The sequence below is a fragment of the Balaenoptera physalus genome (genome assembly GCF_965194825.1).
Source record: "Balaenoptera physalus genome assembly, chromosome: Y".
In the NCBI taxonomy this organism is placed as follows: Eukaryota; Metazoa; Chordata; class Mammalia; order Artiodactyla; family Balaenopteridae; genus Balaenoptera; species Balaenoptera physalus.
The window spans coordinates 4,699,512-4,721,521 of NC_138904.1; the positions used below are offsets into that span (position 1 = coordinate 4,699,512).

The window sequence follows — 22,010 nt, forward strand, 5'->3', positions numbered from 1 at the left end:
GAGGCAGAAGTCTACCCAGTGGTGAACGGGCGTGTCACCTTTTGGTCACCTTCCCTCCGAGGAGAGCATCCACTGAGAAAGTTTCCCTTGGCTCCTGGAACTCCACACTGAACGTGAAAGCAGCTTTAGTCTTTTCCATTAAGATTCTGTAGGGGCCGGACATGTATGAGGAGGGCTCCTCCCGGCACCTCTGAGATGCTCTCCTGTGCCCCTTCTTCTCCACAAGTGCCCGAGGACGCCCGGCGGTGGCCCAGGTTGGACCCTGACAGTCTCCCCCTCACGTCCTCCCAGCCCCCAGCCCCCCGCCACTGATCACAATGACTCCCCCAACCCCACTTCATAGGTCGCTGCGGTCCCAGCCCCACGTGCTGGTGACCTGGAAATGGCTCCTGGGCACCAGCTGCCAGGTGCGGCCTGACACTAGAAGGTCTGCATCCTCTGATGTCTTTAAGTCAGTGGAAAACGCACAACACACAACAAACACAAACACACGCTCTCACACTCTTACTGCTGGTCTGCTCTGGAACAGTTCACTGACTTTTTTTCTTTCCCTCCCTCCTTCCCTTTCTCCGGGAGGCTGAGCCATTCATAAGCTGACTCCCCCAGGGCCGAGGTGAGGACCGAGTGAGTTAGTACTCGTCATGACAACAGGTCGGCACTAGGCACTGCACGGAGTGGGCTGATGCCCGGGACACAGCGCTGAACTGGACGGTCCTGGGCACACGGAACACGCAGTCCCACTGCCTTCCCGTCAGGCCTCCTGCAGCCCCCTGGCTTGTTTCAAGCTCTCTGCCTCTACCCTGAGAAGACGGTTTCCCTCTCAGAGGGGGAATGACTCCGCTTAGGCCGCCGAGGTGCCGTTTCTTAGTTATCTCATTCAGAGAGTTCCTGCTCGTGACGTTCCTGTCCCTGACTTTTTACAGTTACGACCTGACCGTCTTCTAAACGTCCCTGTTGTTTTACCTGGGACCATGGACAGGCACTTAAATGTCACCTGCTGACACGTCGCTCTTTAAATACGTGAGATTTGTAGGCTTTGTGCCGGCCCCCTGTGAGCTTTCAGTGGGGCGGAGGAAGAGACTTTGTTGGTTCCTTGGGGTAACGGTGCCCGGCTCCAGTCGAGAAAACAGCTTTGATTTCGTATTTGTGGGAGGCCCCTTCCAGGGAGCACATGGGCAGGTGTGAGGGAAAAGTGGCGGCTCAGAAACCGCGGCACGGAGCGGAACAGGGGCCCGAGACGCCTGCCCTCACCTGAGAACAGGGGTCCGTCCATTCGCACCTGACAGCTCGCCCACGTGCCCTTTAAGCTCCAGGAAGTACAGAGCAATGTCCACATGTCCTGTCCACATGCCGTTTAAGCTCCAGGAAATACAGAGCAATGTCCACATGCTCTGTCCACATGCCGTTTAAGCTCCAGGAAATACAGAGCAATGTCCACATGCTCTGTCCACATGCCGTTTAAGCTCCAGGAAATACAGAGCAATGTCCACATGCTCTGTCCACATGCCGTTTAAGCTCCAGGAAATAAAAGGAGGAATGGTGGCGTGATGGGGAAAAGCTCCGCAGGTACTTACGGCTAATACAGGCGGCGTAACTGACACACCCTGTTTCTGAAGGTTTCACTCCTTCTGCAGGCGGGCACCGTTTATTGGTTTCTGTTTCCAATTTACCCTTTGTCCCCACCTAATTCCGGAATGAATCACCCCAACGCAGCAAGGAGATGTGAAACGCGATGTTTAGGACGCGTGCGGCAGCGTAAAGGGTGGCAGGCGTCAGCGAGGCCAGCCTGAAGGACGACAGGGAGGAGGGGATGTGTGAGGCTTGTGCAGCAGGAGGGCCGCTGGAAGTGTGTCCAGGCAGATAAGTAAGGCTGGGCCCTCGAAAGGACTCAGGGCAAAGCCGGGCAGACAGGACGGGGAGTTTGCACAGAGCCACCTGAGGCTGACTGTTCCCAAAGGTCAAAAGCGATTGTAGTCTGTGTTGTAAATATGGTCGGAAGAACGGCAGAAACCCTGATTGTACACATTGTGTCAGGAGCTCCTAAAATTCCTTTCTTTTGCCTCCTCTCCCGCGGCCTCCTCCTTGCCTGGTAGATCTCAACAAACGCCTTCCACGAGCACCAGCTGGACTCTTCCCATTGGCCAGCAAGAATTCGAGAAGTGCGGAGAAGTTAAACGAGAAGCTCAAGTTTTTAAAAGCAGATTGTAATAGGGAAGAACAAATATGACTCCATATTGGATCTGCTTCTTTAACTTTAGCCTTTGTACGCTATTGCTTTAGCTTCCAGTTAAGAATGTTGCGTGTAGCCTGAAATACACAGGAGAGCCCATTCTCAAGGCTCTGACCTTTAAAAGTGTAACACCTTCCCATTCAGGTAGAGATAAAAATTTGCAGAACAGAGAATACCGTTTGTCTTACTGGAGGTGTACATGAACATCGCGACCTGACCTATGTGGACAGCTGCAAGGACAAAGGATTCTGGCACCAAGAAGTCTGCAGCTACCATCTACGCTGCTTCTTCAACTTGCCTCTCAAAATGCTTTGCTGAAACCCTTGGGGGAGTTTGGAGTTTTGCGGGGCATGAGCCGCCGTCTGCTTGCAAGGCGCTGCAGTAAACCTTTCTCTGCTCCAAACCCCCAAGTTTGTGTGCTGTTTGGCCTCAGTGTGCGTCATCGGGCACACACACTTGCGTTTGGTACCGGAATCGGCCAGTCCACTGGGGGCTGTATGACGAGGACGGGGCAGGAAAATGCAGCAGCAAACAAGGGGGGCAGCGCAGTTTACAGGAAACTGGACCCCTCGGTCCCTCTGCCCCGGCCTTGCCCTCCTCACACAAGCTGAACAGAGCAGCCAAATGCAGGACAGGAACCACACACACGATGCGGATCCCGCCGAGGTCAGCACCAGCGATGGGTCCAGGTGGCCGACCCCAGCCCTGGCAGCACACGGACAGCACTGGGGTCTCAGTCATGGGACAGCACCGGGGATCGTAGGGCTTCCCCTCCTTCTCACAAGGAGCAAAATTACAAAGCAGGACAACTAGATTTTGGAGCACCTGTGAAAATGCCTCAAAAGGTTTTCATGTGCTCATTATGCTGTACCCTGATTCCTAAGACCTAATGGTCTTCTAAGGACCACTCATAGGGAAAGGTACCCAGAACCTAGAATCGTGGACACTGTATGAATAGTCACCGCACGGCTTGTCTCTCTACTGAAACCAAAGAATAAACCTTTGAAAGTTACCTGGAAAGACTATGCCTGTTCATAACAGGACTTACCGGTCATAAAACCACCAAATCATAAACCCACTGAAAGACGTAAGCTAAAGCAATACAGCTCACACCTTACACAAACAAAAAGGAGGAAGTACGTTTTCCCGGCAAGTACCAAAATATGTCCGGGCAGTTTCTAAAGGCCACGTGTGGCTAACAGGCGCTGACCTTTGTCTCTCTCCCTCCTTTTCAACACTTCATTGTTCCCTCAGTGACCAGCCCAGCCCTTCCCACCCCGTACTGAGTGGTTGCACTTAACCTTAATTCACTCACACCTACTTGGAAAGTGTGACTGGGGATGTGTGCTTCTTTGGTATCTGCGGAAAGAAGCGTCCCCGTAAGGAAAGGCTCTGCAGGGGCTGCAGCAGGTGCAGAGGCCGGGGGGGGCAGAACGCCCGCCCTCCCTCCCTCCCACACCTGCACCTCGTCCCTCGGCCCAAGATCCTGTGGGCGGGTGTGGATGCGATCGTTTCACCAGTGGAGCGAGTTTTGGAGCACAGCACACATAGCACGTACCCCAGGACACACTTCCAGTACTTCAAGGAGGCTGCCGGTCAGGAGTACTCTCCTCACAGCTTGTGCTTGGCTGTGACCAGGCAGGGCTGCGGGAAAGGCACCCTCTCATGGTGCCAGGCAGGGAGTGGGTACGTGAGGAGCGCCTGCCGAATCCGCGCAGGTGGCGGAAGCGCCCTGGGCGGGACTCAAAGCAACACAGGGGCCGCAGAGTGTCACCCTCCAGGGCAGCGGCCAGCCCAGCCCTCTCCTGTCACTGTCACGGGTGAGGGATCTGAGCCTGGGAAGCTCAGAGGTGAGCTGAAGGTCACACCGGCAGGCAGGTGACAGAATTTGGGAACTGTGCCTGGGTCTCCAGAATCCAATGTTCTTTTTCACTTTACCAAGCTGAAGGCTAAAATATATCTGAATTCCACCTCCAGGAGAGCAGATGAGCTTAATTAAACTGTAGCTTGAGGGGTTTAATTTAGAAAGAATGACATTTCCAACCACCGGGTAGGTGAAGTGAAGTATTTCAGGGGCTTCGCTCACGGAGGCGCCGAACCCACTTCTCTGAAGGTGCTCAGACTCAGGAGCGCCCTGTAAGGCGGCCCACGTCCACGATCTTCGCCCACGCTGCTCGTCTGAGCCACGGGCTGGGGGCGGGGTGGCTAGGAGGTCCTTTCAACGTGAGAATACATAACTAAGATGGCTCATGTGATAACTATGGAATTGCACAGAACAGAATCTTTGTCTGACGGTGGCGGAGACAACGGAGGGAGGTGGATGGGATTAGGGGAATCCTTCAGAGGCAACAGGGAGTTTGCTGGACAGTGCCCTGGACGTTGACGCAAAGGAGAGTCCGACCTTTCTGATGCGGAGGGCACTGGGACTGCCGTTCTGGTGGAGGGAAGGAGAGCTTGCTTTGTGACAGCCTGGGTTTCAGTCCACTGTGCGAGGGTCTGGCAGAGACATGAGGGGCCTGCCTATGTCGTGGGTGAGTGGAGGGGGGCTGGGTGTGAGAGGAGGGGGACTGAGTGTGAGCGGAGGGGGCCTGGGTGTGAGTGGAGGGGGGATGCGTGTGAGCGGAGGGGAGCTGGGCGTGAGAGGAGAGGGGCTGGGTGTGAGCAGAGGGGGGCTGGGCTGTGACAGGAGGGGGGCTGGGCGTGAGCGGAGGGGGGCTGGGCGTGAGAGGAGGGGAGCTGGGCGTGAGCGGAGGGGGGCTGGGCTGTGACAGGAGGGGGGCTGGGCGTGAGCGGAGGGGGGCCGGGCGTGAGCGGAGGGGGGCCGGGCGTGAGCGGAGGGGGACCGAGCGTGAGCGGAGGGGGGCCGGGCGTGAGCGGAGGGGGGCCGGGCGTGAGAGGAGGGGGGCCGGGCGTGGGGGGGGCTGGCTGTGAGAGGAGGGGGGCTGGGTGTGAGAGGAGAGGAGCTGGGTGTGAGAGGAGGGGGGATGGGTGTGAGCGGAGGGGGGCTGGGTGTGAGCGGAGGGGGGCTGGGTGTGAGCGGAGGGGGGCTGGGTGTGAGAGGAAGGGGACTGAGTGTGAGCGGAGGGGGCCTGGGCGTGAGTGGAGGGGGGCTGGGCGTGAGAGGAGGGGGGCTGGGTGTGAGCGGAGGGGGACTGTGACAGGAAGGGGGCTGGGTGTGGAGGAGGGGGGCTGGATGTGAGAGGAGGGGGGCTGGGTGTGAGCGGAGGGGGGCTGGGTGTGAGAAGAGGGGGGCTGAGTGTGAGCGGAGGGGGGCTGGGTGTGAGAGGAGGGGGGCTGGGTGTGAGCGGAGGGGGGCTGGGTGTGAGAAGAGGGGGGCTGAGTGTGAGCGGAGGGGGGCTGGGTGTGAGCGGAGGGGGGCTGGGTGTGAGAGGAGAGGGGCTGGGTGTGAGCAGAGGGGGGCTGGGCTGTGACAGGAGGGGGGCTGGGCGTGAGCGGAGGGGGGCTGGGCGTGAGAGGAGGGGAGCTGGGCGTGAGCGGAGGGGGGCTGGGCTGTGACAGGAGGGGGGCTGGGCGTGAGCGGAGGGGGGCCGGGCGTGAGCGGAGGGGGGCTGGGTGTGAGAGGAAGGGGACTGAGTGTGAGCGGAGGGGGGCTGGGCGTGAGAGGAGGGGGGCTGGGTGTGAGCGGAGGGGGGCTGGGTGTGAGCGGAGGGGGGCTGGGTGTGAGAGGAAGGGGACTGAGTGTGAGCGGAGAGGGCCTGGGCGTGAGTGGAGGGGGGCTGGGCGTGAGAGGAGGGGGGCTGGGTGTGAGCGGAGGGGGACTGTGACAGGAAGGGGGCTGGGTGTGGAGGAGGGGGGCTGGGCGTGAGCGGAGGGGGGCTGGGTGTGAGAGGAGGGGGGCTGGGTGTGAGCGGAGGGGGGCTGGGTGTGAGAGGAGAGGGGCTGGATGTGAGAGGAGGGGGGCTGGGTGTGAGCGGAGGGGGGCTGGGTGTGAGAAGAGGGGGGCTGAGTGTGAGCGGAGGGGGGCTGGGTGTGAGCGGAGGGGGGCTGGGTGTGAGAAGAGGGGGGCTGAGTGTGAGCGGAGGGGGGCTGGGTGTGAGAAGAGGGGGGCTGGGTGTGAGCGGAGGGGGGCTGGGCATGAGCGGAGGCGGGCTGGGTGTGAGCGGAGGCGGGCTGGGTGTGGAGCTGCAACCAGGAGGAGGGAAAAGGGGAGACCAGGAGGGGCCCGAGGCAGCCTCGCATGTCTCTGAGATGTGCAGACGGCCCAGGAGGGATGGAGCTTCAGCGGCAGTGGGGGGCAGAAGGGGAACCAGGTGAGGCAGCAGCGGGGCCAGGTGAGGTGCAGCCCCAGAAGCAATGTCAGATCCGTCTGCTAGGTATGTCATCAGACGGCCTGGGCCCCTCCCCTTACTTCCCAGGGATGGTTTATACACTGGGTTCCCACACGTTCGGAGTTATGGCCCGCACCGTGCTTTTCCTCATCAGCTCAGGCCAACAGGGACTCACCTTCAATCCCATGCACCTATTCCCTTCAGGTCCAGACCCACCTGAGATGACACTTGATAACTAATTCTACATTTCAAACAAGTACAAGTGTACATTTTAAGCTGTACACTTTTCTGGAACTAGTGAACTTTTTCCATGTGATTACATCGTCTCTAGGGAATAAAGCTTTTCCTTTTGCTCAGTAACACGCAAACTTTGACATGAAGTCACTCTGGTTTACTTTGAAGACTCTCAGGGGCCTGGCATTATGTGTATGCAAATTTAAGTACCTCTTAAAGCAGCAGCCATGATTTTTCATTATATATAAAGCCATGGATAATCCAAATCTAATCACTAAAACAGTTTTCAACTAAACCACTACTTTTAAGTTGAAACTTCCATTATATCATTTTTTGCAGTAGATTTGATTCTATACATTAATTTTATAATATCAAGTTCAATTTTTACACTATGAGACATGAAAACTTTGAGGAGGTCTTAAATTTTTTTGATTAACTTTTTATTAACAGTGCTCATATCTAAGGTTTAAGTTTTATTGGTCTCCTTGTTCTTTGTCGGTGAATTACCCATAAACAAGTACCACAATACTGTGATATCAAATATGTATACACTTCATTCCATGTTTACTTAAATAATAAACCTTTAAGTACTGTTGTAAAAATGACTGAAGTTTGCATGTGTTTTGCTGTTAATTACTACTTTTGTTCATATTCTTCATCTTTTTATCCATCCATCCACTCGTGCACCATCTATCCATCCATCCACCCACCATTCAATCCATTCACCATCCACCATCCATCCACCATCCACCCATTCATCCATCTATCCACCATCCATCCACCCACCATCCATCCAACCACCCATCCATCCATCCACCATCCATCCATTCACCCATTCATCCATCTATCCATCCATCCACCCACCATTCAATCCATTCACCATCCATCTATCCACCATCCATCCACCCACCATCCATCCACCCACCATCCATCCATCCATCTACCCACCATCCATCCACCCACCCACCATCCATCCATCCAAGCATCCACCCACCCATCCATCCCTATCTATCTACCTACCTATACACCCACCCACTCATCCACCTATCTATAGGTAAAGTAGATTCTACCTGTGCTGTGGTCTTCTACATAAGTGTCTGATGCTGAGGTCAGTATCCCTTGCACACTGCAGAGCTACTGTCTTACTGAATTAACTTTAGTCTGAAAATAAAAGAATAAAGCCAGTACTGAGATAAACATAGTCATAACAAAATCCTCTAGAGTTACAGGCTAGATACATGAATGAATCACACCACTAAAGTGATTCCTTTTCCTTTTGAGGAAAGCCTTTGAAAAATGCAGTATTTAACAACTTGGCGGGCATGGGCGGGAAGCTTCCTAAGGAATTCTCTGTCATTTTATTCATGACAACTACACCGTGAGGCCCTCTCAGTGTCCATCTTAAAGTATGTGCGTGTAAATTAAGTGCTGAGCAAAGGACTTCAAGATAGCTCAGAAACCTTTTTCTCATTTTCTCTTTTAATAATACAGATCCCGTGTTCACCAATTTGTCAGGAACCACTGAAAAGCCCAGCAAGGCTCTCAAAGGCCCTGAGTACTATAAAGATTCATACAACAAGTGTGATTTGTTTCTAAATGGTCATCAGAATCCTTTCCTTCACCTTCCTACCTCCTCGACATATTCAAGTAAATGGGCAAAATCAGTGTTTTCCTTGGCCTTCTGCACGATACTCATGAAACACAGGTTTGACTCAAGGCCCCTATTAGTTTCACGTGCTGAGAGCTAAACTATGACACCAGCCTTGAAGATTATCCCCCTGCGTGGCTATCATGTCAAAATACATACTATGGGGCGAACTGTTTTCCGCAAGATTCAAATAGTAAACCCTAACACCCAATGTATTTGGATACAGGGTCCCTCAAATGGTTTTCAGGTGAAATGAGTCCCAAGGGGGCCCTAATCAGAGAGGGTTAGGGTCCTTCCAAGAGGAAGGGGAAGCTGCTCTGTCTGGCCCTCCCCTTGCGCTCAGAGGAAAGGCCACGAGAGGACAAAGTAGCAGGAAGAAAGCCCTCACCTGAGGCGGAACCTGCCAGAACCCTCGTATTGGACGTCTGGCCCCCAGAACCGCGAGGATACGCGTGCCTGCTGTTTCAGCCCCCAGCCTGTGACGGTGCGCTGTGGCCACCCAAGCACACTATTACAATACGTCTAACAGCGAGCTGTGTGTAACCTCCAGTTAGCGCTCTCTCAGAGGAAGAGCCGCGAGGATACGCGTGCCTGCTGTTTCAGCCCCCAGCCTGTGACGGTGCGTTCTGGCCACCCAAGCACACTATTACAATACGTCTAACAGCGAGCTGGGTGTAATCCCCAGTTAGCACTCTCTCAGAGGAAGAGCCGCGAGGATACGTGTGCCTGTTTCAGCCCCCAGCCTGTGACGGTGCGCTGTGGCCACCCAAGCACGCCATTACAATACGTCTAACAGCGAGCTGTGTGTAACCTCTAGTTAGCACTCTCTCAGAGGAAGAACTGCTTTGAGGTTTCTTAGATCACAACTGCTTGCAGTTTGGGGAAAGGAAAGAAATGTTTCCTGGATGACCTAACTCCACAAATGCCTAGAAGAGCAGAAGCACAGCACATTTTGTCTGCCTTTGGGCATAGCTACGGAAGAGGCTTAAGCCACAAACAGAATTATCACAGGACAGAGGGCGCCTTTGAAGACCTGTGGAAGTGATTTTTCCACTCTGCCTGCAAACGTCGTGTACAGGAGAGGCTGACAGTTATTTTGGGAAGCGATACACACGCAGGGAAAGCCTACATAATTACTGGACCTGGAGGGGGTTAAACTCTTCGTTCCCAAGCGAGCTGACGGAAAGGCCGCGGTTCTGAGGGTTGACATGTCACTGCCGCCGATGCAGGAGGCCTCTCTTCAGTCCTCTGGATGCGAACAGCTGTTACTTATGGCCCAGCCACCTGTTTACAGATGATGACAGGCCTATGAAGGCAAGGCCCTCCAGGATTTACTCTCTGGTACTCACAAAGACGCCTGAATTCTGGGAACCCACTGAGTGCCCACCAACCAGATGAAAGCTTCCTCTTACACACAACCGTAGCTAAGTCAGCGCTTCTGGAAGTGAAGATGTGCTTAATTCCAGGGGACGCTTATGATCTTTTTCTTCATCTCTCAACAGTCGTACTAATGTTCATTTCTAAACATCCATCAACAGAGGAATGCATAAAAAAGATGTGGTACATATAATGAATATTACTCAGCCATAAAAAAGAACGAAATTGGGTCATTTGCAGAGTTTTGGATGGACCTAGAGACTGTCATACAGAGTGAAGTAAGTCAGAAAGAGAAAAACAAATATCGTATATTAATGCATATATGTGGAATCTGGAAAAATGGTACAGATGATCTTATTTGCAAAGCAGCAATAGAGACACAGACTGTAGAGAACAAATGTATGGATACCAAGGGGGAAAGGGGTGGGGAGGAATTGGGAGATTGGGATTGACATATATACACCACTGATACTATGTATAAAATAGGTAACTAATGAGAACCTGCTGTATAGCACAGGGAACTCTACTCAATGCTCTGTAGTGACCTAAATGGGAAGGAAATCCAAAAAAGAGGGGCTATATGTATACGTATAGCTGAGTCACTTTGCTGTACAGCAGAAACTAACACAACATTGTAAAGCAACTACACTGCAATGAAAATTCATAAAAGAATAAATAAAATAAATAAAGATAAACTGTCTACTAGGACGTCATTAGGTACGAGGTTTCCAGAATGTTCTTTGATGCAACAGTCCAGAGAGATCTACTGCAAAAAGGAGATTCCTCACATTGAATGAGGGACTGGAGATTTGTGACATACAAAAATCAGCATAAAAAAAGTTTCCAGAAGGACTGCCCTGGATAAACCCATTGTTTCAAGTTTGATGGAGAAGTTTCGCAAACGTAGAAGTCTGTTTTCAGAGAAAACCAATGAACGTCCCCCAAAACTAGTGCTCTGAGGAATACATTTGGGAAAAGTTTCAAGAAGATACACCTGACCATGGCAAAATTCACATTAGTGCAAATAAAGTCCTTGGCCTTGTTTTCTTGGGATGGTCTGAATCCTCCCTGTACATAATGACTTTAACTTAAAACGTTTATAATGAATAAAATCAGATGATGCAAATGCTCACTTTAAACGTTGACCGGCTCTGGCACTCGGGTTACGCTTTTATTTCACTAGGAACGGAAATGCGTGAAGACGTAAGGAGCTCTGGGCAAAGGGTGCCCAAGGGGTCGCGCGGTCAGGTCACCCCGGAGGGGTTGGGGGCACTGCTGGGCAGAGGCAGGGGACACTGTGGAGACGCATGAGGACCCTGAAGGTGGGCGCAGAGCAGTCAGGAAGGCATCCTGGGTCCACGTGGGCCAAGAAACATTCTCAAGGAGTATAAACAGCAAGCCCTGAGTCTGCAAGGCTCTTCTTGGGGGTTACAAATGGTGGGGGGCGGGGGGCATCTACTAGCCAAGGCTCCAAGCTGACCCGAGCCCTCTGCATCGTGTGGATCCCTGTGTGGCCACAGAACCACATCCTGGGTTTCTGCTTGTCGGAGACTGGCCAGTGGACACTCAGCACGGTGGGGTGAGAGCCACAAAAACTACCCAGGACCGGGGGCTCCTTGTGGTCCTCCAGGGCCCCCAACACGTGCCCCGGGGACCATGTGCCGTAGGCGCTTTTAGCTGCTGGTAAAAGAAGCAGCACAAGTACTACCTTCAAAACAGACGATAGCAACAATAGTAGTGTTTGCGGGCAGAACAGTCAAGTAAAGGATCTATATATATAGCATTGTATTAGCTTTCTTCCTCTACCCTGAGAATATGTTAGTGGAGTGAGAATGCTTCAGATCCCATGCATTTACCTTCTTATAGATTTCAATCATTTCAGCCCCTGACTCAATTTTACTGTCTAATAGAACAGGGGCAGCGAAGAGCTCCGACTCACAGGGACTGATACGTCATCACAACTGGGTGAGTTGTGCTCCGGCCTGGACCCAGGCCTGCCTGTGAGTGTGGCCGTCAGCCTCCTAGGGACCAAGAGCACCTCGGGACCTGGACACAGGGGCACTGGGTCAGCCTCCAGGTGACCAAGAGCACCTCGGGACCTGGACACAAGGGGCACTGGGTCAGCCTCCTGGGGACCAAGAGCACCTCGGGACCTGGACACAAGGGGCACTGGGTCAGCCTCCTGGGGACCAAGAGCACCTCGGGACCTGGACACAAGGGGCAGTGGGTCAGCAGCCAGGCGCTGTGCAGAGACTCTGGAAGAATCAGGAATGTGAACCCCTACAGAATGATGCAGAGGCAGCAGAGAACAACATAGAGGGAGAAAGTCAGTGGCAGAGGGCCTGGGAGAAGCTTTATTCCTGCAGCAAGTGTCATTTCTAACATTTCTAATATTCTTATCCCCATCTTATAAGTGGGAAAACTGGAACTGAGATTAGGTACTGCAGTGGGCAGACTGGTCCCCAAAGATGCCCACCCCTGAAGCCCCAGAACCTATGAATGGGGTTCCTGACATGGTAAAGGGGACTTCGCAGATGGGCTTCAGGTTATGGAGCTGGAGACAGGGAGGGTGTCCTGGCCGAAAGGTGGGGGGCTCCTCTAGCCAGGTGTGCCCCTAAAAGCAGAGCACCTTCTCTGGCTGGAGGGGGAGAGACGCTGCAGAAGGAGTGATGTGAAGTGTGAGCAGAGTCGGACGCACCAGTGCTGGCTCTGTGATGGCAGATCCACTGTCAGGACCAGAGCGAGACCTCGAGGGGCTGAGGGCGAAGCCCAGGACACCCAGCTAGGAGACGGGAACTCCAGTCCTACCCTACAAGGAGCTGGGTTCCACCAGCCACCTGATGTGCCTGGGTGTGGTCCTTCCCTAGCGCCTCCTGGGAGGAGCCCAGCCAGCCAACATCTTGGTTTCACGCCTGTGAGACTTGGAGCGGAGGACCCAGCTATGCCAGGCCCGGAATTCCAACCTATGGAACAGTGAGACAAAAATCTGCGTTGTTCTAAGTCCCTAAGCTTGTGGTCATTTGTTACGGCAGAGGTGGAAAGGAACACGGGCAACTAGTCCAAGGGTAAGCACCAAAATTCACATTTAAAATTCACAAAATTCACCTAGCTAACTGTGGAGAGAATGATACAATATACAACCAGCACACCCTCTGGCTGTGCTAAGAGGCCTTCAGCTGATAAAACAAACCATGCTCTAATTTGCTGATGGTCCAGAGAAAGGACGCTGGCAAGAAGCTCCCAACCCAATGGCCAGTCTTCTTTATTTGTGCAGAACTCACACCCCAGTTCCTCGTGCATTCACCTGTGCTTTAGAAAACAGTGAGGGATTCCATTTTCATCCAGTTTACGCCCAAGACTCTTATCGAGTTAGGAGAACGTTGAAGAACTGGTCCAAGACCCCCAGCATCCCTCAAAGAGATCTGGATCCTCTTGCCAGCATTTAGGACAAGCTGCTGCCAAGTCTGGACTTAAACAAGGGGGGACCAGTCATCCCCACTGGCCTGGGATTAGGTGGGTTCCTGGAACACGGAGATTCAGAACTAGCACTGCACAGGGTCTGGCCGATGGCGAGGACTTAGTCACCCTAGTTTAAACAAACACAGTGACGGGGACGTAGCCCCTGTGGACGCCCTCTAAAAAAACAGAAGACCACCCTTGAATTTGTCAGATGCCGTCCGTGGAAATTACTGGGGACTATTAACTCAGTATTTGTTTAAGCTAGCATACGAGTAATCCAGTGTTTCTGAGGTATCTTGGTCATTGTCGCTGCCTAAGAAGCCTTTGCAGACAGACTTTTTTTTACCCCAATACAGCAACCCCCCCTTCCCCGCTGATGACAGGCTAGTAACACGGAAGAGGAAGCTAGGACGGAGCCCTGGAGTAACCAGCGAGGGAGAAAGCGGCCGGGTGCTGTGAGGAGCCAGGCAGAGTGACACAGAATCAGAGCCAACTACACGAACGCACACGTGGTTTACAAACATTCCAAAGGCAAAGCTGGGAATGTAGAAAGAGGTTCTTAGCCCTGGCAGTTAAGTGTCATTGCTCCCCTAGCCTAGCAGAACTCTGTGTGTCTACTAAGGTTATTTGCGGGCACGACTATTTAATTTTTCACAAATCCAAGATACAACTCATCCTTCTCAGTGTCTGGAGCCCTGTCAAATTTTTCATTCTGTGATGGTGGCTTAAAATAGATGGGTTATATGTACATGCTGTTACGAGGGCTTAATGAGAACCATCGTTCTTTGAAACTGCCGATACGTGAAGACTGCACAACCACACGTGCAAACACACAAAGAACCGAGAAAACACATGATCCAACACAGGGATCGCAGCGCCTGGTGCGGTCCGGGGTGGGTGGGGGGGGGGGGTCCCTGGGGCTGGCATGGGACCAGCTGGCTCAAGTGGGAGCCAGACCAAGGGCTCCTGGAAAGCAGGACTCCCTGAGGTCCCATGGGAGATGAAACTGCTTGGGATGAGGGCAGGACTTGAGGTCATTCAGAAATGCAGAGGCTGGTCAGCTCAGCAAGCAGAGGCCTTGCCGCTGGCCAGCCAGAAGCTGAATATTCACAGGAAGAAGCAAGAAAGTGATGATGGGGAGTTGGGGAAAAAAACCAGGGACCGCTCGGTGCTGCAGGGGGCCCAGAACATGCCATGGGAGCCCAAGGATTATTCTGAGCTGAAGACATGTGAGAATCAACAGCTGCAGGGAGAGGCTTTTTCTAAATCCTCCCTATCTTCCTAAAAGCAAAGGCTCCTGAAAGAATTCAACTGCCATAAATCCCCTCCCCAGGAGTTTCACAACCGGGGAAGGTTGACTTTTATGGCTGGAGAGAAGCGTGCACAGGTCAGAGCCTGGATAAGAAATCGTGTAAACAGACATCCTCATACAACTACCATGTCTCGCATCTGTTCTCCTAAGAGCCCATTCGTGTTTCCTAAAAGTCGTCTCTTCTACCAGAAGCGCCCCTCTGTCTCTCCCCAACCCCTATTAAGATGGTATATAAGCCCCAGGTTCTCACTGCCTCCTTGAATCATATTTTTCTGGGAACTGCCTCATTATTACACAAATAGAAATCTGTATTTTCTCTTGCTAATGTCTTCTGTCTGTTTAATTTACAGGCCCCCAAACACTGAACCTAAGAGGGTACAGAAAACAGTTTTTCCCCCCTCGACAATGGAATTTGGGAAAGCAACCAACCTAGTCCACAGAAAGTCACTAGGGATACCAAGCAAAGGCAGGTTGGATGAAAGAAAAGATGTCTAATGGGAGGAGTTATGAAAGGAATAGTTGAGATCTTTTTTTTTTTTTAATGAAATAAGGGAGGGCCTGGTACATCAGATTGCAAGAGACATGAAATAATACCAAGACCAGTGACCAGAGGCCCCCGTATTTTCCTCAGTGGTTCTGGGTGACAGGAGAAGACGGTCATGAGGCCTGGGCAGCAGTGGCCAGGGATGCAGGCTCCCTGAGGCCCCGAAGGTGGCTGACTATGGCCCGGTGACTCTCCACACCACCAGGAGAAGCTCCAGCACCACTATGCCCCTAACGGGGTGTTCAGAAGTGAGACACTGACTAAAGAGCATGCAATCCCCCAAAGACAGAAGCCCAGCTCATCTCACCTGGCCGCCAAGTCTTAACTTTCTTTTTTTTTTTTTAATTAATTAATTAATTAATTTATTTATTTATTTGGCTGCTTTGGGTCTTCGTTGCTGCGTGCCGGTTTTCTCTAGTTGCAGCGAGCGGGGGCTACTCTTCGTTGTTGTGTGTGGGCTTTTCACTGCAGTGGCTTGTTGTGGAGCATGGGTTCTAGATGCGCGGGCTCAGTAGCTGTGGCTCGCGGGCTCAGTAGTTGTGGCGCACGGGCTTCATTGCTCCGCGGCATGTAGGGATCTTCCCGGACCAGGGCTCGAACCCACGTCCCCTGCACTGGCAGGTGGATTCTTAGCCACTGCGCCACCAGGGAAGTCCTGTTAACTTTCAACCTGCCAGAAGCAACGCACCCACTTGATTCCCATTATTCTGGGAGGTGAAGCAGCTCTTCCAGCAGCAACACCTGACAGCCTACACCTGTCTGCAGACTTTGGCCACACAGACAATACACAATAAAAAGAGGTATAGAGAATGATTTTTAAATTAACGCGTTTCTTTGTCAAGAGATTACATAAAATATATTAACTGCCATTTCATATATTGAAAAGTCAACTCAGGTGATGACTTCTGTAATTGAAGAAATGGTCCGAGTGCTATATGATGAAGACACTGTACAGTTAATCAGAACTCAAGTTAAAATACATTTGCCATTTATTAACTCTCTAGGTATATAAAGGCTTAATGTGCGAGACCTTCTTCAAACAAAACAAAAAAGTAATTCAAAAGAAAACTCTGGGGACTTCCCTGGTGGTCCAGTGAGTTAAGACTCCACGTTCCCTATGCAGGGGGGCCCGGGTTCAATCCCTGGTCGGGGGAACTAGATCCTGCATGCTTGCTGCAACTAAGAGTTCACATGCTGCAACTAAGAAGTCCACGTGCCACAACTAAGAGCCCGCATGCCGCACCTTAAAGATCCATGTGCCACAACTAAGACCCGGGGCAGCCAAAATAAATAAATAAACAAATAAATAAAATAACTATGATTCTTTAAAAAAAGAAATAATTGTTCATTAAAAAAAACCCTGAAATTCAGCTCTGAACATTAACAAGAAAAAAATATGTATGCAAAGTAGTGATTGCCATGCTTTTAAAAACTGATTTCAGGTTTTACTTGTAATGTAGTAAATATCAACACAAGAAATCCTGTGTAAATGATGGCATTTTTATTTTGCAACAAAGACGTGCATTTCTGTGGCGAGGCACTCAAGTGGCAGAGCTCACACACCCAGGGGCGCTGGGGTGACTTCCGGCTTGCGGCTTGGTCCCTCAACCTGCCCGGGACTCTGGGCACCCTCGCTCCTGTCCGTGAGCCTCCAGAAGCTCAGGTGCTGTGAAAGCTGGGGCAATGATAACCTCTGCCCTGCGGGGCCCCTGGGATTCAGTGGGGACTCCCGCATGCCAGCTTCCCCCTTGGCATACAGCAAGCACTCAGTGAGTGCGCCTGAGCACGAAGATGGGTTAAAGTGACTTTTGAAGATGGCACAGCATTTTTGCATATCTTAAGCACAAAAGAATGATACATAAATAACTTAGGACATTTGCAATGAACACTTGCTGAATGCCAGCTCTGTTAGGCATTTTCTCTTAGTAAAACGGTGACTAACGTGACAACATAAATTCCCCCTTTTATGATACTTGTGCTTTACTACCGTCCTATTAGTACTACTGTACCAGATTAATTTGGTGACACGCACGGCATCATAAATTCCCAATGGCAACCGTGACTCTCTCTAGGGACTTGACAACTGCATGAAATGCCCTTCAACTCCGAGGCTCGCCACCACTATGTGCTGGCACCTGCACTGCGTCAAAGAGGAAGCAGCAGGATGCGACCTAAGAGCTGTGTCATGCTTCCATGAGCCTCTCTGCAACTGCTTCCTGAATTTGGAAGACAAATGCAAGTACAAAACGGGCGGTGGGCCTCCACAACCAGGAGCCGATCAACACTGTCCTTTCCTACTACAATACGCACATCTGAGGAAAACCCAAACACCTTAACTGTATCTGCCTAGGAAACGGGACAAAAAGGTTTCATTTCTGCAAGACAAACACCTGCATAAATAAATGTGGGTGACTAACAGGGGTAACTGGTGGAGAGCACTTTTAGGAGCGAGATTACTCCTCAGATACGCACTTGCTCATTTTCCCTTGACGTGCCTACAACACTGTCACCGGGGGCAACAGGGATGTCCGAGCTCTGCCTCGGTGCCTCGGCGCCTCACCAAGGGCAAGTCCCGCCCGTACAGGCCAGAGCTGCACAGCCGTGCCCTCCCCTCCCACAGCGGCACTGCAACTGGCCTCATGCAAAGCCAGCGTGTGGTCTCCCCATCAACTTGGTTCGCACACACACGTGAAAACCTGGAAACGCCATGTTTCCATGAATAGGGTGCCTGGCAAAGCAAGGACTGCCTGCAGTAGAAAGAAAGGCAGCACCGTCCCCCGTGAACTGCCTCAGCCAAACGGAGGAGGACTTGACGGGTCGGCATCTCGTCTTGTCAGCAGAGAAGACGGGCTACAAGCAGGTGCTCCTACTCTGAGCTGCTCTGCAACCAGCCTGCTCAGTGGCACCTCACTCTACCTGGGAACAGATCAGTGGCAACCTGCACCACACAAAGAAGATGGCCCTTCTAGGAGGAGGGCTTCATCACCTGAAGGGATGGGAAATTCTTTAAGAAGGTCTTAGGGAAGGAGAACGCATTTGTATGGCATCTGTCGTAGGATGGCAAACACGTGGACACAGAGATGTTCTGATGTAAGAAGCGGAACCACACTGCAGCCGGGACCCGTCCCACCAGCCCTGAGGCCTCATCTTTGACTCTGTGGCTTAGTGGCTGGGCCATCTCAGGCTCCACCCTGGTCATGCAACTGCTTAGTTGAATCTGCCTGTGTACGTGTATTGCGAGGAACGCACTGCCGCCGTCCCTCAATGACATGCAATGATTCTTCTGGCTGTTATGTAATAAAAAATATATATAGTTGGCCTTTGCCCCTGGTTTCCAGCAGAGAGCTCCTAAAACCCTTGGCATTTCCTGGGCAATCAGAACATTTTTCGTTATTCGTAATAATCCCCTTTCAAGCACGTGTCAGTTTATGCTAGTGAGTGACAGTCCTGGGCCCCAGACGCCTTCGGGATGGGGGCTGGTGGACAGAAAGACCAAGGCAGGATTAGAGCGCTGCAGCTTGCACCCCACCCCAACCTGCAGGCCCGGCGATGCAATCAACAAAGACCCATGGTTTAACCAGCGGTGCCAGGTCACGGAGCCTCCGCAAAAAGCCCTAAGGTCCTTGGAGCTTCTGAACACACGGGGGTGCTGGGAGGGCGGTGTGCCCAGAGACGGCATGGAAGCGCCAGCACCCCGGCACCCAGACCTTGTACTAAGCAGCTCTTCCACCGGGCTGCTCCTGAGCTGTACTCCTAAACTAGACCAGTAAATGCAAGTCGTGTCTTCCGAAGTTCGCTGAGTCATTCTAGTGAATCATAACAACCGGGAAGGGGGCTGTGTGGGAACCCACATCTGTGGCCGGCTGGGGAGAAGCGTGAGGGGCCTGGGTACCTCATCGGAAGCTGGCGTCTGCAGGGGGGCAGTCTCTGGGGCTGAGCCCTCAACCCGGGGGTCGGCGCTGACTCCAGGTCCTTAGCGTCAGAAGTGCACTGAATCGCGGAACGCCCAGCAGGCGTCTGAGAATCAGAGAAAGCCCGAGGGGTTACATATTTGTACGGCCCTTACAGGTTCAGTGTAGTAAGTTAGGCCCCGGGTCCCAAAAAACACATCAGTCAACAACGTTCGCCACCGTCAGCTGCATCGGGAGGCATGTCTTTGAGTAACCTTCCCTGCGCTTGTGGTTTGTGTGGCAAAGGCTGCCGTCCCATCGCCGGCTCACTGGTTAGCGAGAGGCAAACGGTGAGAAGATCTCTCACGGAAAGGCTCTTCCCTGCACCCATGCCCCACGAAGCACCGCGCCCTCAGATCCAGGGACCAGGCGGGAGCACCGTCACCCCGAGGGACGCCCCGCCTGCTGTGGACACACGTGGGTCACCAGCAGCAACCGCTCTCCAGAAGCCCCAGGTGTTCTGGAATCTGCCTCTGCAGCTGGCGGAGGCTTCTTCACCCTCCTCCGTCTCGGCAGCCCCCATGCGCGGCGCGGAGACTCAGCAGAACCGAACAAGCCCCGTCGCGCACCCTCAGCACTCCTCCGAGGCTCAGACGCCACCTCCCCAGCTCCACGCGGACCCGGCGCAATGAAGCAGCCGCAGAGGCAGGACGGAGCTCCGCCTGCGGCCCCCTGGCAGGGGAGACACCGAGAAGCATGTGGGGAGAGGGGTGCTGAGCGTTGCTGGCTTTCGTCTGAATTGCTGAATTGCAGGGAACGTGTGTGTCCAAGGCTGCTCGTTACCAATAAGGGTGCTGTCGCCTGCATCACTGAAGACCCCCCTTCCCTGCAAAGTGCCCGTCAGGCAGTGCTCTGCGAAGCCTAGGCTTTCTTACATTCGGGCACCCCAGACGATGCCGGCCGGGACTCCCTGGCCAGGGGACTTGGCGTGGCTGCACTCCCCCACAAAATGAAGGGATCTCCCCACGCACCTCCCAGCCGGCGACCCCACCGCCCGCTCCTCAGGAGTGCCGCGCAGCAGCTGTCCACGTGGACACGGAGACCCTGCGCCTGCGCACGGCGCCACCTCCACGCCCGCCGCCGCTTACCTTCTCCGCGGGAGGAGCGGGAGAGAACCTCCGGGCGCAAGCCAGGAAGATGTCTGGCTCTGGCTTCCCGCTCCTCACTTCGGGGTCATCGCCGAGGACGACGTGATGGAACAAGCTGAAGAAGTCCTCGTGCCTGCTGGTCTTCATCTGGAAGGATGCGGTCCCTGAGCTGGTGGCCACGGCACAGGGCACACCGTGCTTCCGCAGGTGGCGGATCAGCTTCTCCACACCTGCGGGGAGGGGGGGAGGCGTCAGTGACGATGGGGAGCAGGTACCGGCCGCAGGCCTCCAGGGACGCTGTGCCAGCTCTGTCGCCCTGACTCTGCTGCCTCTTCTCAGGCACCGTCTGATCTCACACACTGTCCTGACAGGGGTCGCCAGCCCTGGGACATCCCCGCTCAACACAAACATCAGAGGGCAATTCAGGGCTCAGCGATAGCACCGCCCGAAGTAACAGAGGCGGTGGTACCGCGATGACGCTGCTCTGTTCGCCAGTCCTATCAGAGCGAACCCAGGAAGGGCCTCTGCACTGAGTACACAGGGCTTTGCTCTGTTTTCTTTTGAAGCAACGAATACACAAGGACTACACTTCTGGTGTTTTCTGAGGAAACTCTGTATTGTACAGAAAGCAATTCAGCATTCCTCCCACTGCTGGATCCGGAACCGGCCCCCATCAGAGGCTGAAGGGAAAGGTCGCAGCTGAAGCAAAGCTGCGGAACCACCCACCAAGGGGTCAGACAGTGAAACAGGCTCTGCTTAACGCAGCTGAACGACAATAACAACAACACACCATGTGAAAGACACGCTTCACGTTCCTATCAACTGTGGCGGTTAAGTCCGGGAAACACGTAGGTTAACGTATCATCCTTGGAGGCAATTAAGAGACCGCCAGTTATCAGAAATGCGACAAAAATGACAGTACTTTCCACCTTCAACACACGCCGATTACAACAACAGTAATGTCTAAATCCACACAAAGGGTTTATCTAAAATAGTATTTTAAATAATCAGATAATCATGGCTGTTTCTGTAAGTACGTAAGGCGACGTCCCTACTTTCTCAATTGCTACAGAAAAGATTGACACGTTTTTCAATACCTGAACCCATTCAGAAAGGCAACAGATACTGTGATCCTTCAGAGAAACAGTCCTATGAGGTGCTCAGAGGAAAACGTGGACCTCAACTCCACGCCAAGACAATTATATCAGCAAAATCTAGCACTCGGATGGATGTAAAAGTCAGTGTCTGACATCCAATCAAAATTACCATGCTTGCAAAGGAGGAAATAAAACCCATAACCAGGAGAAAAAGGCAATCAATAGAAATGAACACAGATATGGAAGAGATGACAGATATTAGCAGATAATGACCTCACATAACAGCTTGATAAATATAATTATGCCCAAGTTAGGGGCTGTCAGAATGGAAAAACAAACAAAAATAAAAGTGAGACCCAAATACACACTGTCTGCAAGAAACTTACTTTAAAGATAAATACTCAGATAGGTTAAAACTAAAAGGACTGAGGGACTTCCCTGGCGGTCCAGTGGTTAAGATTTCACCTTCCAGTGCAGGGGGTTCGGGCTGGATCCCTGGTTGGGGAGCTAAGATCCCACATGCCTCGTGGTCAACAAACCAAAACATAAAACAGAAGCAATATTGTACAAATTCAATAAAGACTTTAAAAATGGTCCACATTAAAAAAATTTTAACAAAAAAAAAGGATTGAAAACTATGTATTATGTCACTACCGATCAAGAGTCAGTGTAGCTGTACTAATAAAAGACAAGTGGGCTTTAGAACAACAAATGACGATTATCAGGGATAACTAGGGATGTTTTGTAATGACAAATAGGTCAATTCATCAAGAAGATATAGC

General features: G+C 52.4%; 1 protein-coding gene across 4 annotated transcripts in view; it reads right to left on the bottom strand.

Annotated features, from left to right (window-relative positions):
* The window catches only part of LOC309653444 (pseudouridine-5'-phosphatase-like), a 449,022-nt gene that overhangs the window by 377,638 nt on the left and 49,374 nt on the right, over positions 1–22,010 (bottom strand). For all 4 annotated transcript variants that reach the window (XR_014259160.1, XR_014259161.1, XR_014259162.1 and 1 more), the window contains exon 3: positions 20,132–20,361. Coding sequence is in view for 1 of the 4 variants with exons in the window: in XM_082448154.1 (XP_082304280.1) it covers positions 20,132–20,361 (230 nt within the window). In the remaining 3 variants the exon portion in view is untranslated. The remainder of the gene's footprint in view (positions 1–20,131; positions 20,362–22,010) is intronic.